Source organism: Limulus polyphemus, unplaced genomic scaffold (assembly GCF_000517525.1).
Source record: "Limulus polyphemus unplaced genomic scaffold, Limulus_polyphemus-2.1.2 Scaffold3614, whole genome shotgun sequence".
In the NCBI taxonomy this organism is placed as follows: domain Eukaryota; kingdom Metazoa; phylum Arthropoda; class Merostomata; order Xiphosura; family Limulidae; genus Limulus; species Limulus polyphemus.
The window spans coordinates 366-15,907 of record NW_013669224.1 but is presented as its reverse complement, the minus strand read 5'-3'; the positions used below and the strand labels follow the sequence as shown (position 1 = coordinate 15,907).

Here is a 15,542-nt window from a genome sequence, read left to right as displayed (position 1 = left end):
AATTTAACTAAAAAACTTACCACAGTATTTCAATAATGAAGCTAAAAAAAAAAGCTAAAAAAAAAAGCTAAAAAAAAAAAAAAAAAAAAAGAAGGGGAAAAAATAAATAAAAGATACTTCAAATATCAATATTTTCTAAGGAAAAAATGTTTCACCAGTTATGATACTAAGCTTTTCCAAAATTATTATTACACAGATTAACTTTTTGAGTACAGAGCTTGATACATTGCACCCAGTATGTAACCACCAAAGTAACCATGACATTAGCCATACTATAACTTTTGATAATGTATGCATATCTTCATGAAATTTTGTAAATTATCAGTAAACATTACAAGGCTTTCATACACAAAATATCAGGTTTTAATTTAGTAGTAAGATTTTTTTTATTAAAGATTTGCTCATGAATTTTTTATTTTGGAATGTTTAATATTCAACATGCAAAGTAATTTTGATTTAAAGACTAAAAATACTTTTCTTCATCTGACAATTGTCAAAAAAAATTTCAGTTGTGTAATCTCTATAACCTCCTAAATAATTATTAAACGTTTTTTTTAGAAAAAATTTATATCTTATCTATTATTTTCTTTACAATTACCCTTTTTTCATTCTAGAATGACTGCAAATTTAAATATAAAACCACAAATATTTATTCTAAATAAATGAAATCTTATAATAGTATACATCTATTTATGTTTATTAAATTTTTGTTGTATTGACCTTTGATCCTTGTCTGACTAATAATCTTGCCACATAAGTTGTAAATCATGTGGTGCACATGCAGCTCATGTTATCATATTGAATACCATAAAATTGGCCTTTACTCTTTTTAGTCTTAGAACTAGTGTGCCAGTTTTTTGTAAAATACAATCACATTTCAGTTATCATACATTATGCATACATATATATTTATTACTATTTACAAATAAGTTTTTAAATTTCAGTTATTTTTCTTAAAACAGAAAATAAAAAATATATAGAAAACAATGATCTCTACTTCTTACGATGCTACAAAGTTTTTTATACTCATGCTTAGCGTGGTTGAATTTTGAACGTAGAAGATGTAAAAAACGTAATTTTTATAGGTTTTACATATGCATTTTGAAATAACACAAAATTATAAATTACTATACCAATACCACAAAATTCCACGGTAATTTATTAGGCTTCCTAACTAAGCTGTATTTGGGTCTAAAAAAATCCCATTTCCTATCTGTATATCATCTTGATTACCACTCTTCAAACCATGCAATGGTAATAACAGCTTTACCCAAGTAAGAAGTTTAGGAAGACTAACAAAACTGCATAGTTCAAGATAAGTGCTTTCAATTGGTTGTAAACATGTAATTGAGAGAAGTTGGCATAAGTAAACAAATATTTTCAAAAGAGGAAGAGGTTGGTTCACTAAAGATAATAATACCTCAGCAAATAGAAGAGGTAGGGGGTTCTTATTATATGTTCTAGCTTATCAGTATTGGTAATTTGAGTTTATAATTCAGTTAAAACTGTAGACTTCATATTTTAAGACACCCACAATACAATCTGATCCAATGGAGAAGATGATGTGACACACAAAACATTGATACTTAGTTTTCGTATTTAATTTTAAACTCAAAAATTAAATAATTTATAATACTAAAATTTGAATTACAAATTACAATTTGATTCCAAATTCATGGATATACATTCATAAAATAGTAGTTTAATAAAAATTTGTAATGCAAGTCTACAAAATGTGATGACATGCACTCTGACCCCAACTGATATGGAAATGGTTAAAATATGTATATTGCATGACAAGTTACACACCCAACAAGCTCTGTGTTTCCGATGTTCAACCTGGTTCGTTGCAACACCAGATGGGGTAACTGTAGGAACCCATGCCAAATGATGTGTCAGGACAGCTGTCAACAATGTGCTGACAAAGCTGAAACAAAATTAAAAAACAAAACAATTAAAACATTAAATTTACAACTTGAACAGCATCACACAGAAGTTTTTTGGTCTGCTAATACACTTCAGATTGCTATTTGCAAAGTAAAAGGTTTTAACTGACTTTAGCAGAAATAATTAACAAAGATTGACTACATTATTATTCTCAGAACATTTCATAGATTAATGTTTTATATTCCTGATAATATTTATATTTTTAAAAAGGATATTACTTGTAATGTGTGTATAATAAAATGCCCTTTACAAAGATTCACAAATTAATTATTACTAGTTGTTCTGTAATACAGTAAATTGTCAAGTATTTATAAATATCAGAATAACTTTTATCTTTTCTGTATCCTTTCATTCTGTAACTACACTGGCCACAAAAGTTCTTAAAATACTGATTTTGTGTTTTAAAACAACAATTCCTGTCATATCTTTCTGAAACTCCTTTGGTTAAACAAAATCAAACTCTTATAGAAAATATTATAAAGCCTTAGCTGCTCAAAAGTAATTTTAAAAGAGTAAAAAAAAACAACCCATTATTGCTCTAAAAATAAAAATTATTATCTTTAATAACTTATTGTGTATATTCTTAACAAAATGCAAACACTGTTGATAGCACAAAATTTGATGAACATTTTAAGTAATGAAGTTCATTCAATTTTAAAAGAAAATTTTTTCATCCAATGTAATTTTCTTTAAGTTCTAAAGTATTTATAAAGGGTATCTTTAATATTATTTTAAATATTCATGATTCTAAAGTAAATACTAACAACATATGAATTGAGTTTGGAGACAAGAATAAAAATATAAATACTTTAAACTTGTTTCTATAGTATCATCTATAGAATTGTTCCCCAAACTTTTTTCGCCACGAAACTCTATTTAACTGAGAAAAAGCTTATGGAACACTAGACACCAGAAATAGTGTAGAGGTTATGTTGCATATGCAGTGCTCTCTATATTTGTATATTATTCATTTATCTATTTAATCAAATTACATATTAATGAGTTTTTTACATTTTTATGCTTATAATATATTTTAGGTACAAACCACTTCACTAAGATATTATGTAGAATAGATATGGAATCTTCTATAATTCTTCTTCAATGCAAAATCGATATTATCTAATTCTAATACATAAGAAAATATTTCATAATAAGTTATGATCGTACATAAAGTGTTAAATATTTTATTATAATTTAAAATCATGATTTTCTCACGAAGCCACTATCAATCTCAGATGGAACACCAGTGTTCTGCAGAACATAGTTTGAGAAACGCTGATCTATAGTATGACTTGCAAGACACAAAAAATACTTTAATTGGTTTATTCAAGTATCATGTGGCAAAATAAGTGGTTAGAACATGTAGCACAAATATCATTGTTTTGCATCAATAATTGAGGTTTAAAAGATGTATCACTTTTATTAACTAACAAAATGCTTCAAATCAATGAGCATTTTGAAAACAAAATACTACTTTAAGCCTAATATCTAGTTAAGTTGTCTCACCATTTTAAAGTATTTTCATAAGTATAAATTCAGAAAGTGGAAATAATTCCCTGACTAGACTTTCTCTAGAAAACTTGTCTCAAGAACTTAAAATTTCATCTTGTTTGATATCAAGTGTTATAATTCATAAATTTATAAAAATACGTACAAATTTGTATTCTTGGTATCAAACTCCTCAATCAATGAGACAAGCTCACTAATGAATTTTGCACAATGAAGATGATGATTAACATTGGGAGACATCATAGACAACCAAACTGGAGACAAGAGGCGAGGGCCTGTGAAAAGATCTTGCAGAGACATCTGAAGCTGCTCTACACCCTACAGAAAATGTTAAACAATTGCATTTCTTATTATGTATGAAATAAATTGCAACTTTGGTATTCATGACACATTTCTATTTCCAAACCTGATTAAAATCTTTGAATGGGAGTTTTTGCAAGCTCATAAAATATGTTTCTTTATAACTGTAACTAAGATTCACAACACATCTGAAGATATTACAATCTGATCCAACATCTTACAAAAATAAACTCTGTATAAACTTACCCAAAAATACAGGACTTTCAATTTTATAAGTAATTCATTCTTAGAGAAAAACATTCACCTCAGTACCTCAATAATGTGATTACATTTCTGCCAAATCCATGTACTTGTATCAACTTGCGAGAATGAATTTTCAGCAGAAGATTTGGGTGATCAATCAACATAATCAATTCCCTATGACATCAATTAAGTGTCATGTCACATAATCAATTAATAGAAATGACATTAAATTGATTAATGCCATGAAAATATTCAACTAATTAAAATTAATATTTCCAGTTATTAGTTTCTGATTATATCAACTAATCAAAATATTACCATTATGACTTAATGTTAATATTTTTGATTAATTCAAATTTGTTCAGCTTAATGACTCATGAAAATAATCAATTAATTGAAATTAGTGCTTTTAATCACAATTATTTTCAATTATTCCAACTACACATGCAAACAAAAATGCTACTATTATGATTTCTCAAATTATCATTATTTTTTGGTCAATTCAACTTTGTTAATTTTTTTTCTGCCATAGCCCAGCTATTAGGGGGGGATTCCATTGTGATTTGAAGGTCTCAGGTTCAGTTCCTGTTGTCACTAAACATGCTCACCTTTTCAGTTGTAACTTGAAATTGTGTCAGTCAAAAAGTCAAAATCATAATGATCATCAAATCTTTATTAAAATATTGCATGTTTTTATTCTGTCGTTAATACTAACTTCCGAACAGAGAAAGCTCTCTACTTATAGCAAAACTAAATATTAACATGGTAATGAATACACCTAATTAAACATACTTTTTTACGTTTCTACTTATAAAAATTAGAATCCATTGTTCCATCACTTGGGTAACCCTAGCTCTTAACAATATTTTCAGCTGTAAACCAATAACATCTCATGAGGTTCGACCAGCTTAGGGGATTTAAGATTAGTCCTAAATACATATATTATGCTGACAATGCAAAAGAATCTCTATAATAAGAGTATAATAACAATAAAAATAAAGATTAACAAAAATAAAACTAGATGTACTAACATTCCAACCAACAACAACAAAACAACAGACTATACCTTTCATAATGAAAACACAAACACTACCTCTTGGCTTCAAGTACTGTCATGTTCATTATTATTAAAGTGCTAATAAGCCTAAGTGAATAACTTATATGTTGCTTCTCAATATATTTGTATAAATTTCACATTTTTGGTTTCCCAAGACAGAAATTAAAGCTCTTTTAGCTTTTTCATTGATGTTTGTTTCAGTTTATTGATGGGAACTATACAAATATTCTTTTTTGAATAACAGTTTCTCAAAGTGTTGATCTCTAACAACACTGTCCAACTGCTTAATGTACAACAATCTAGATACTACTAAAAAGAGTAGTATCACTTAGCTCATTATATTTGGCAACATGTGTCTCATTTCATTCAGAGAAGTAACTCAACATGCAAGGGTGAACAGGCCTTTTTATGACCAGGGAGTGTTCTCTTGCTTATTTCAAAATTCTTGCAAATAACAAATACTTTCTTTGCAAGTGAAATTAATTATTGATCTACTCTGTGGAAAATTTCAACTGTGACATTTTTAAAACAAACTTTTAATATGCACAAGATGTTATGCAGATAGTGCAATACTCAGAAATAACATGTTTAGGGAAAGTTTGGAAAATCGGGGTTTATTTTATTTTGTGGATTGTATCAATTTATTAAAATTTGTTGCCTAAGGAAAATTAGAGCTTACTTTTTATGGATAATGTTAATGTATTAAATGTTTATAATTGTATATACAATTATACAAATCAAAAAATATAGTTCAACAATGACTACATATCAATAAAAAGTTTTGGTAATTTGATAATTATTTCATGAATTTGAATTTTGTATTAAAAAAGCATAATTGATAATTCCATAAAGAACTATTAAATGTAATTATGAAGTAAATTCAGTTAGGTGCATAAAGATCAACTACAGCTACTATTTCCCTAGTGTTTGTTTGTAGTTAAGCACAAAGCCACACAATGGGCTTTCTGTGCTGTGCCCACCACAAGTATCAAAACCTGGTTTTAGTATTGTATGTCCTCAGACATACTGCTGAGCCACTGGGGGGGCATTTCCCTAGTGTATCTTAATTGAAAGTCTATTCCAGCAACTCTGTATTAGAAACATAGACTTCAGCCCCCATCCCATAGGCTATATGGGAAGTAATAAGCTATACAAAGAAAAAACAATTCATATTTGGTAAAAATAAAATAAAAAACAGATGTGAAATTAAATAAAAAACTGAAAGTCAATTAATTCTTGATTTGACAGAATGCATGAAAACAAATTTGCTTAAACATTAATACATATCTACCCTAAGTTTTCCTTGCAATGTTAGTACAAACACACTTAATTTTTTTGGCCTAATGTGCAATAACAAATAAACATGTAACAAAAATATAGATGTGCGTAATTGGTACTTTGTTAATGCAAAATATGTTGTTGTCTCACTTTGCACTAGCCTATTGTTGTGTATAAAATAATGGCTCATTTTATACCCATGATAATCTTATTCTCATATATACCTAACAAGTGGCACATGTTTACTGTCCCTTTGCATAAAGACGACACATGTAAATTATCCATGTAATTGCCTAAATGTGGTTGTGTAAATTATATTCACCACCAAATGATTAAACCCCTCAATACATTCGTATTCAAATGAAATTTAACTCAATCTGAAGATTTAAGTGTATGTAACGTATGTTATCCTGTACCTACTGGTAATCTCACTAGTAACTATTATAATAAGTATTTCTCATATTTATAATTAGTTGCATCGTTTAAACAAAATAGTGCTCTCCTCAGGGTACTTAAAGATATTTTCAAGCAACTTTTTATATGCAATTAAAAAACTTTATTACCCAAAAAAAAACCTCAGAAATAAAATATTTAAAAAAATACTAGTTTTGGCCATACGCTAAACCACCTAAAGATGTTTATAATATTCAATGCAGGGTAGTTCAAAACTGTCTTTCAAAAAACTAAAATAAGGCTAACAACTAACCAATTAGCAAATTTCTTTAATCATCCAGCTCTAATCAGCAGTGAAATAAGACTAAGCTATACCATGTGAAAAGCAATTCACTGTCTCTGATACCTCTGTACTTTAATTGCACTGATTACTAGATAAACACACCACTTAGGCATTCAGTTATCCCCTTCTGCTTAGTAAGCAAGCAAGACACAATGGTGTAGGATTAGCAATTTCGCAACATACAGAACAACATAAAACATATTTCTAAATCTGGAACAAAAATTACCAAATTAAAGCAAGTGTAGAGAACAAAGCTCTAAATGGAAAAATCTGTCAGACTGCATAATAAGGAATTAACTCATCATACACAAGCGCAAAATTTCAAAGAACATAACTTATGAAAAAAAATTTCACCACAATTGCATGTTATATCCACATCCATAATTAAAATATTTATAGCTACAGAAACCACTATTAAATCAAACACTTGTGTAATTATTATCTCAGAAGACCAAAAAAATATCTATGGGTCTAAACTATACAAGGTCAAGAAGAAGCAAGCATTTTTTGATTAGACTAATAAAAATACATAATTTTACCTATTTATCCATATCCTTCGCTAGATGTAAGTTAGACCCATTTAGTATTTATCAACTTTAGAATCATTATGGCACATCATGATTATTATTATTTCAGTTTTATAACATGCTGAACAAACTCTTGCATAATGCTTTATAAACACACACACATCACAGAAGTAATTTTGGAAACTAAATTTTTTATCAACTAATTCATATGGTGGGTGCAACATTATTCATGCCATTACATTTTGGCCTACAGGTTGATTGTAATATGTGGCAATGTAGAATATGAAACAATACTAAAACACACAAAATTTATGATATAAAAGAAGAACACTTTACAAACAGCAATAAACACTATAAACATATAGACAAAGGATAGAATTATCTCTACAATACCACATGATTTGAAAGATAGAAAAAACAGATGATTGATTAGTAGGACCTGAATAGACCTTTACTTAGATAAAAGTTTACAACAAATTTGACAATGAAAGAAAAGGATCAATGCGATAATGCCACAAAACTTCATAATGAAACAGCTGACTGTGTAACCAGTATAAGGAATTTTAAAGAGTGTAACAATTCTAAGTAAAGTCAGCACGAATAGTAAGAATAAGTACAGATACAGGGAAGAATTCTCTCTTTCAATGCCACAATTCTAAGTAGAGTCTACAAGAATGGTAAGGATAAGTAAAGTTATCTATGATATATGTAATATAATAATACATGGTTTGACAGGTAACATATTGGTCAGCAAAGTCTCTTCATTTACAATGTAAGAAAATTACCTCTAGGTTAATTTAAATAGCTTTCTCTGCACAACAATCGCTCGAATGAAAAAAACATGCAAACAAATCTTAGGAAAAGTGCTTTTCAATTATTATGTCTGACATGAAAGGAGTATCTTGCTAAACATCTTCAATTTTAAATCGATTCCTGCAACAACAGCTCAAAACTAAAAATAATACAGTAAAAATATATATATATATATATATATATATATATAGACTTTTATCTGTAATGAGAATATTCAAATTAAGGAATTAATTACAAATACAGAATCACTGAAATGTATAACAGATATTATTGGTGAAGTCATATTTCGGTGCCGATAGTAGACTTTTACCTATTTAGTTGACAAATGAGGTGCTATTCAGTGCCGTGAGTACTTGCTACTGTTTACAGTATGTTATTTTTGTAATGTTTAAATCTTTGAACAGACTCAAAATATCAAACGCTAGTCATAAAATTAATTTTACATCAAGAGAAGTATTATTATTTTTTTTAAATATAAGGTTTTTTGAGTATTTGTTCCTAATTACCAAAAACTACTGGAATGAACACAAGTGACATTAAGACAATCATTGCCTATCAATACCTTGTATATGGCATTTACAAAATTCTTGCGGTTTAAGTAACTTTCCAGCACAGTATCTTTCAGTCGGTGTATGTGACCTTCTATCAGTGCAATGTGAGAGAAAAAGAAACTGTGAAATCTCCTAGAAATAAAGAAAATTTCCATTTTTATTTACATAACTTATTGAAGATCAATAAATAAAATGTATGGTTAATATTAGTCCTATTTTACTTTACAATATCATCCAGAATATTTTAGTACATAAAAATTTTCAAACAAACAATTTTTTATGTCATTATTCCTAAAAATCACAAAGGATTTTCAAAGGTTTCATTTAGATTTTTCTTGAAAAATTCACGTATGCTATTTATTATTGATTTCCAAGCTAACATTAAACTTGATAATGGAAGTGTTTTTTTAAAGCAAGTCATTAACATTCTTAAATTCTTTAACTGGCATTCTTATTAAGGTAAACTTCTAGTAACTATCATTAAAAGATTGTTACCTATGATAAATCTCAACTTATTCTCTTCCTATTTATTTATTTTATCTTTTGAAAACTTCCCTCGAAAAGTAAGAAAGTTTGATGAAAAATAGATGAACTTTATAACGAAACTGTTACAATTTCTTTATTCCACATAAATGGTAAAAAATCTTACTAATTTAAAATGATTTAAATGCTTTTGAATATGAATGGTATGCAGATTTACCAATAGAATAAAAAGTTTTATGATTAGAAAACAAAAACTAAAGTTGTTATGCTTAAACAGTTTTTCAAAAACGATCATCTCCTAATTTCCCAATTACAGATAATACACAAACTTATAAGTTACACAATTTAAAACAATATAAATTCCTTTCTGGGTCAAGCCGTCTTCTATTACATTAATTACAAGAAAATATGTTGAAAATTCAATATAACTGTTTTATAATAACAGCCTAACAACCACAATCTTTTATAGTAGTAAGATACATATTTTTGAGCTCAATATTGATTAAATGCACCTAGAATTATGGTTACTCATACAAAAATATCTCTCTCTGAGTGCATCAAAATAACTGAAAATATTTGGTGAAATGTTTTCCTATTTCTTGATCAATTACATCAAATTCAACTACACTTTAAAGTTATAGTTTCAGTCGCACTTAAGCTTTAATACTGATATGTATCATATCACAACTATATAAATAATAGGACTAGACATAGGACTATAGGGCTGTACAAAAAAAAATAGTTCCTCCAACTTAGGAAAAAATACAACTTCTTTGAAATTCTAGTAGAAATATGTATAACTTTATTGACAAAGGCCAAAATGATTGTACAATTTCAATCAATATACTGACTGTAAGATTGAAATATTTTATATGACAAATATCTAAACATTTCGAATTTTAGTAGGTTTATACAAATATAAAATAATTATAAAACCACAGAATTTCCATGAAAAGTTCTTTAAAAATTTCAAGAAACTATCACAAATATTTCTGAATGACAGGAAGTGTACACTTGCTACAAATAGCTGCCAGTCTTAATCTTTACATTTATTAATCAAACATTAATTATATAATTAGAAAGTGCAATTAAATAGCTCTTTTCCCAAAACATAAAGTTTTAACACCCTTAAATCTTGCTGCTGTCAAACATTTGCCACATACAAAGATGAATTGAAAGTTAAAATAAACTAAGGTTTATGGATCTTTTTAAATTTCATAACTTTAAATAAAAAAGTTGTTTCTTGGAATGTTTATACAAATATCTAAGAAACTTAAATCCCACTAGGAAATAATGATTTACCTCTATTAAATTTATATTTACAGAACAGTTTCAATAAAATATCATCATCATATTAACGTTTATAATGCTTTTTCCTTTATATTTACTTACACCCTTGCAAAAATTAAGCTATACAAACAACAGAAGTCATGAACTCTGCAGATTTGAACAAAACAGAACAAATTCTTCTCCAAGGAAAAATATATTTTTTTCAAAGCTTTAAGAAACAATTCAGAATCAATAGCTCTTTCTTGTGTAATGATCCTTAATAATTTACATATAGTTGTATCTAAGTACACCACCCAAACTTGCATGTATAATGTATTTGTCATAATCACAAACTCCCTTAAAAGAAAAGTTGCACCTAATTTCAAAAAAAAATAAAATAAAATCACCTTTCTTCTTCCTCACTTTCCTCTTCTAGGGATATAATCAAACTCAGACCTAATCTTGTTCTTGACTGTTCTGAAGATTTCTTTAGCTGTAAAAGTAAATGTTTAGACATATTACAACCACAAATACATTTTTATTTGTCCCAAAATAAAATATAATTAGCATTAATCAACTTTGCAAAGTTACACTGATCTATCACAAAGAAAAAAAACAGGCAGCAAATGGTTTTAATTTTTACTGAAATTATCTTTTGCAATGTATTAGTTATGTTGCTCTATTTAGATTCAGAATTAATGCACATTACAAATATACTGAAAAGACATTATACTAACCCACCTGGCCTTCATTCCTAAACTTAGTCTACCCAACTTCTTAAAGTTGTCCATCTCTTGTAAATGTAACACTAACTCATAAATGAAATAATCAATTTCATGTTTGTAATTCATCTTTTTAACCAATGTTCCACTTCTTGTAAAAAGATATTCAAGTTTCTTCAAAAATAACCCACGGTGTTTGTTTCCATTTAGTGTCTACTTAAATTTTCTATTGCAGTTTTACAATAATGCAAAGTATAAAATACTTAAGTTAACTAAATAGCTTTTCTCATAACTGACTGATAAATATTTATTACTAAAAAAAAAAGTCCCTTTTATGTTAAAAAAATGTAATATTCAGTTCATTAAAAAAATCAGGACCTCTGAGGACTAATTATACATATTTAATATATTGCCCAATTAAAACAGACTCAACTACTGATAAAGGTTAAGATTTCTTTGGAAATCATAGTAATCACTTACCACACTAAAGTTTTCTCAATTAACTTTAAGTTATGCAAGTCTGGTCTGTTTTGTAATCTTTATTAAAAATCAAACTTTTTTGTGTACAAGACACCCTAACTTGCTTTGCTCATCAATTCAGTTTTTTTAAAAATAAAACATAATGTCCATTTCTAAATCACGTTTATTGATCTTTCTTAACAAAACATCTCTGAATTCTGATTGCTTTCATTGAAGGAACTCGTTAAAGTGCCACACATAATTGTTCATGTCTGAATACACTTCGTTGTTGATAACAATTGTGTTTTTATCTGTATGCTCTTGTTTACAAATGATAAAGCACCACAATGATTACACTTGTCAGTCATGCCTGTCATGAAAAAATATGAATACATACAATTCTAGCGACACTCCTAGTGTTGTGTTAATATGAGCAGAGAGGAAATGATAGGAAAAGCTTGAAATCTAGCAGCGACAACAATTGGTCGGCTTTGTTTGAGTTTGTGTGAGCACCATTCAGCCTCAACTCATCCCAGGGTGTGTTAAGGGCCTCAACTCGTCCCAAGGTGTGTTAAGGGCAAAAGCACGAAGAATGGAGAAATGCTTTTAATAATATAATTGAATTACTATTCTACATTACTTTATATGCCCTAAACTTTACCTCTTCATTTTGAGCTGAATCTTCTGAGAGACGTTGTCGTTGTAGCCATACCTCCATACTAGTGGCCATATTTCGAAGCCAGCGTCGTTGGAGACTACTGAAACTACCAGAATGAGACAGACTAGAACTGGCAGTGTCAGGAAAACTACATAGGCTAGTGCTGCTACTGGAATGTAGAGAGTCTGCAAACAATATTATTATTTATACATTCTTAGGGAAAAAAACTTGCATATAAAATTACCATATTAAAAAACAGGACTAGAAATTACAGAAACTGTATGGTGATTTCTATTTTGTTACTTGGGAATCCAACAGATCCATTTAGAGTCTGGCAAAATCCATAACATTTATGTAAATGTTGGTGTGTGTATATACATGTTCTTTCAATATATGAATTATCAATGCCAGGAAGAAATGAGGTTTCAAAATAAACAAAAAAAAAATACCAAAATGCTACTCTTAATTTTATGTATATCATAATGTTGTTCATTATTTATATATAATATTTTAAATAACTAAAAGTAAATTCATCTACTGCTTTACAAAATAGTAACTACGTAAGCAACAATATAATTTATAAAACACTTTTTAAAATGCCACTGACTTCTTACTTCAAGTTCAGAAGCTGAGCACGTTCCCTCTGTGCAAGCTAAACTTAACCAGAATATTCAACTAAAGTGACAGAAAGTACAGACTTCTTCAAAAACCTACTTTGGCAGAACTGATATTGTTGCAAATCCTTGTTTACTGGAGATAGGTCATATGTTTATATATCTCATTCCTATTAAAAATATAATGTCAACAGCTGGACCTATGATTTTTAAATTCGTTTTTCTTTCAAATATCACTGCACTTACCTCTATAGCTTTGATGCCATTTTTAAACCCTGTTAACCCCCTTTTGTGCATGTTACAAGGTTATATTCAAAATTTAATTAAACCACTTTACTATAAATGTATTTTAATGAAATTATTACCATCAGGTATGTTACAACTCAAAGTTTTATTTTATCTAAGTTTTTTTTTCCTTTATTTTAAAAAGAAACATATAAAACAACAAATTAAAATTGCTGTTTTTGCTGTCATGTGATACACTCAAGGTTACAATTTCTCAACTTTAAAAAACTGGTAGAGAAGGACCTGTGTTTGGAATGCAGACATTTACTGTAGATGGCCAAAGTACACAAACAGATGTCTTACATTAGTTTCTCAAAGTCTTTAGAAGACATTCTCCCCCAAAATTTAATCATTGTAAAAGTGACAGCTATGTTGCTATGCGACAGTTTGAAGTTAAGTTGACTAGCATGCTTATAACCAACAGAAAGAGCAGACTTCCCTCTTGAATCTCAGTAATGTGTAACAGTAAGTTGTAAGTGTATCTGTATAACTTCGTTTTGAAATGGAATGAAATCAAGCCAAGTCCATTGTTCTCTCGAGGTGTATGTAGCACTTGGAAAATGTTTTTTACTTTATACATATTAATTTGATAGACAGATTGCGTTTATGTTTTACATTTATATTTTAATTAATTATGTATTATTTGTGTTTTAAAATGGATATTTGAAAGATGTGATGATTTTTATATGTTTAACTTGTTGCAGCTAATGTAAATAGATAGTCATCATAGGGTTAAATATGCAAGAGCTATTCGTGTAATTCTAAAAATCTGACAATATACAGATGTATTTTGATGAAAACATCTGAGTCTCTTTTTTTTTTTTCAAATAATATGGACGGTATGTGTCAGTGACTTTCTAGTTTAAATGCATATAACACGAGAAGGATGGAAATCTATCATACATGCATCTTTTAAACCTGAAACATGTTTAAGTGAGAATGTTTGAGCCACGATCAACAAATATAAATTTGACAAAGTACTTGATGTGTTACGTAGAATATTTCATAAAATTCGCAAAGATACTTAATAATTTCTGTTAAAAACACACAGCTATTGAATTTGGACAGCAAATCTATATGGAATAGTTAGGATTGATAGACAGATCTATCAATTCAAGTTGTGCTTAGATTCAGTGACTAAAACAAAAAATATTCAACTTTCACATTACCTCTCTCCCTTTCTGACAACCAAAAATACACATCATAGTTCTAAATCCACATGTTCATCTTTAGTGCTTATCATTAACTTGTTTGTGCATGAAACTACACAATTACTTTCTAAGCTAACACAATTTAAAACTTTTTGAGTTTAATAAAAATACAAAAAAACTTACTGATCACCCACTAAATGATCACAGCTGGAAATATTTTACTAGTTTACAAAATAACCCAAGATTTAAGAAATTCATCATTTTCTAATATAAAAACAAAAGATTTGAAAATGTTTACTTCTGAAAATAATTAGAAGTAAAATGAAATACCAGAGGGTGGATAACTGCTGTTGTTCCCCTGTTTGAAAATGGAGGTGTGACCCGGAACATCAACTGGTACACTGTGAGCTGAAAATGTACAATTTATTTGTAATTTGTCAAACAAGTATTATCTAATTTGCTGTTGTTCATCTGAATATTTAACTATACAAATTTACATAAAACCTGTGTTTGGCTAGATCTTAAAAAAAAAGTGTAAGAATGTTCAGGTAGTGCTTATGTGAAGGTGAAAAAGAATTAAGCACTATTTCATATTTTATGCTGCTTCCTTTTCAACAACAACAAAGAAATATATATATATGTATACACACACACATTATCACCTGCTTACATAACTATCAAAAACTGACATGTTAGAGGTTTGTAAAAAACAAATGGGAGCCACTGACAGTCCTTTAGCGAGTTTTGTTCATCAAACTTCTCCCGTAACTATTTCAGCAAGGGCTCAGTCTCTGGGACCGACCTCATAACCATCTTGTGCTTGTTATAGTTTTCATGTTATAACTTTTAAGTTAGTAAGCATATATTAACAAAATTTGACAGATTACCAGTAAACATTACAATGCTTTCATATGTAAAATATAATTTTTTTTTATTATAT

General features: G+C 28.5%; 1 protein-coding gene across 1 annotated transcript in view; it reads right to left on the bottom strand.

Annotated features, from left to right (window-relative positions):
* Positions 1 to 15,006, bottom strand: part of LOC106469690 (folliculin-interacting protein 2-like) — a 43,078-nt gene extending 28,072 nt beyond the window's left edge. The window contains exons 1-6 of the mRNA XM_013930198.2: positions 14,933 to 15,006; positions 12,556 to 12,737; positions 11,121 to 11,206; positions 8,973 to 9,093; positions 3,602 to 3,774; positions 1,810 to 1,927 (exon numbers count right to left, since the gene is read on the bottom strand). Of these exons, the coding sequence (XP_013785652.1) occupies positions 1,810 to 1,927; positions 3,602 to 3,774; positions 8,973 to 9,093; positions 11,121 to 11,206; positions 12,556 to 12,624 (567 nt within the window). The 5' untranslated portion in view covers positions 12,625 to 12,737; positions 14,933 to 15,006. The remainder of the gene's footprint in view (positions 1 to 1,809; positions 1,928 to 3,601; positions 3,775 to 8,972; positions 9,094 to 11,120; positions 11,207 to 12,555; positions 12,738 to 14,932) is intronic.
* Positions 15,007 to 15,542: the final 536 nt, after the last annotated feature.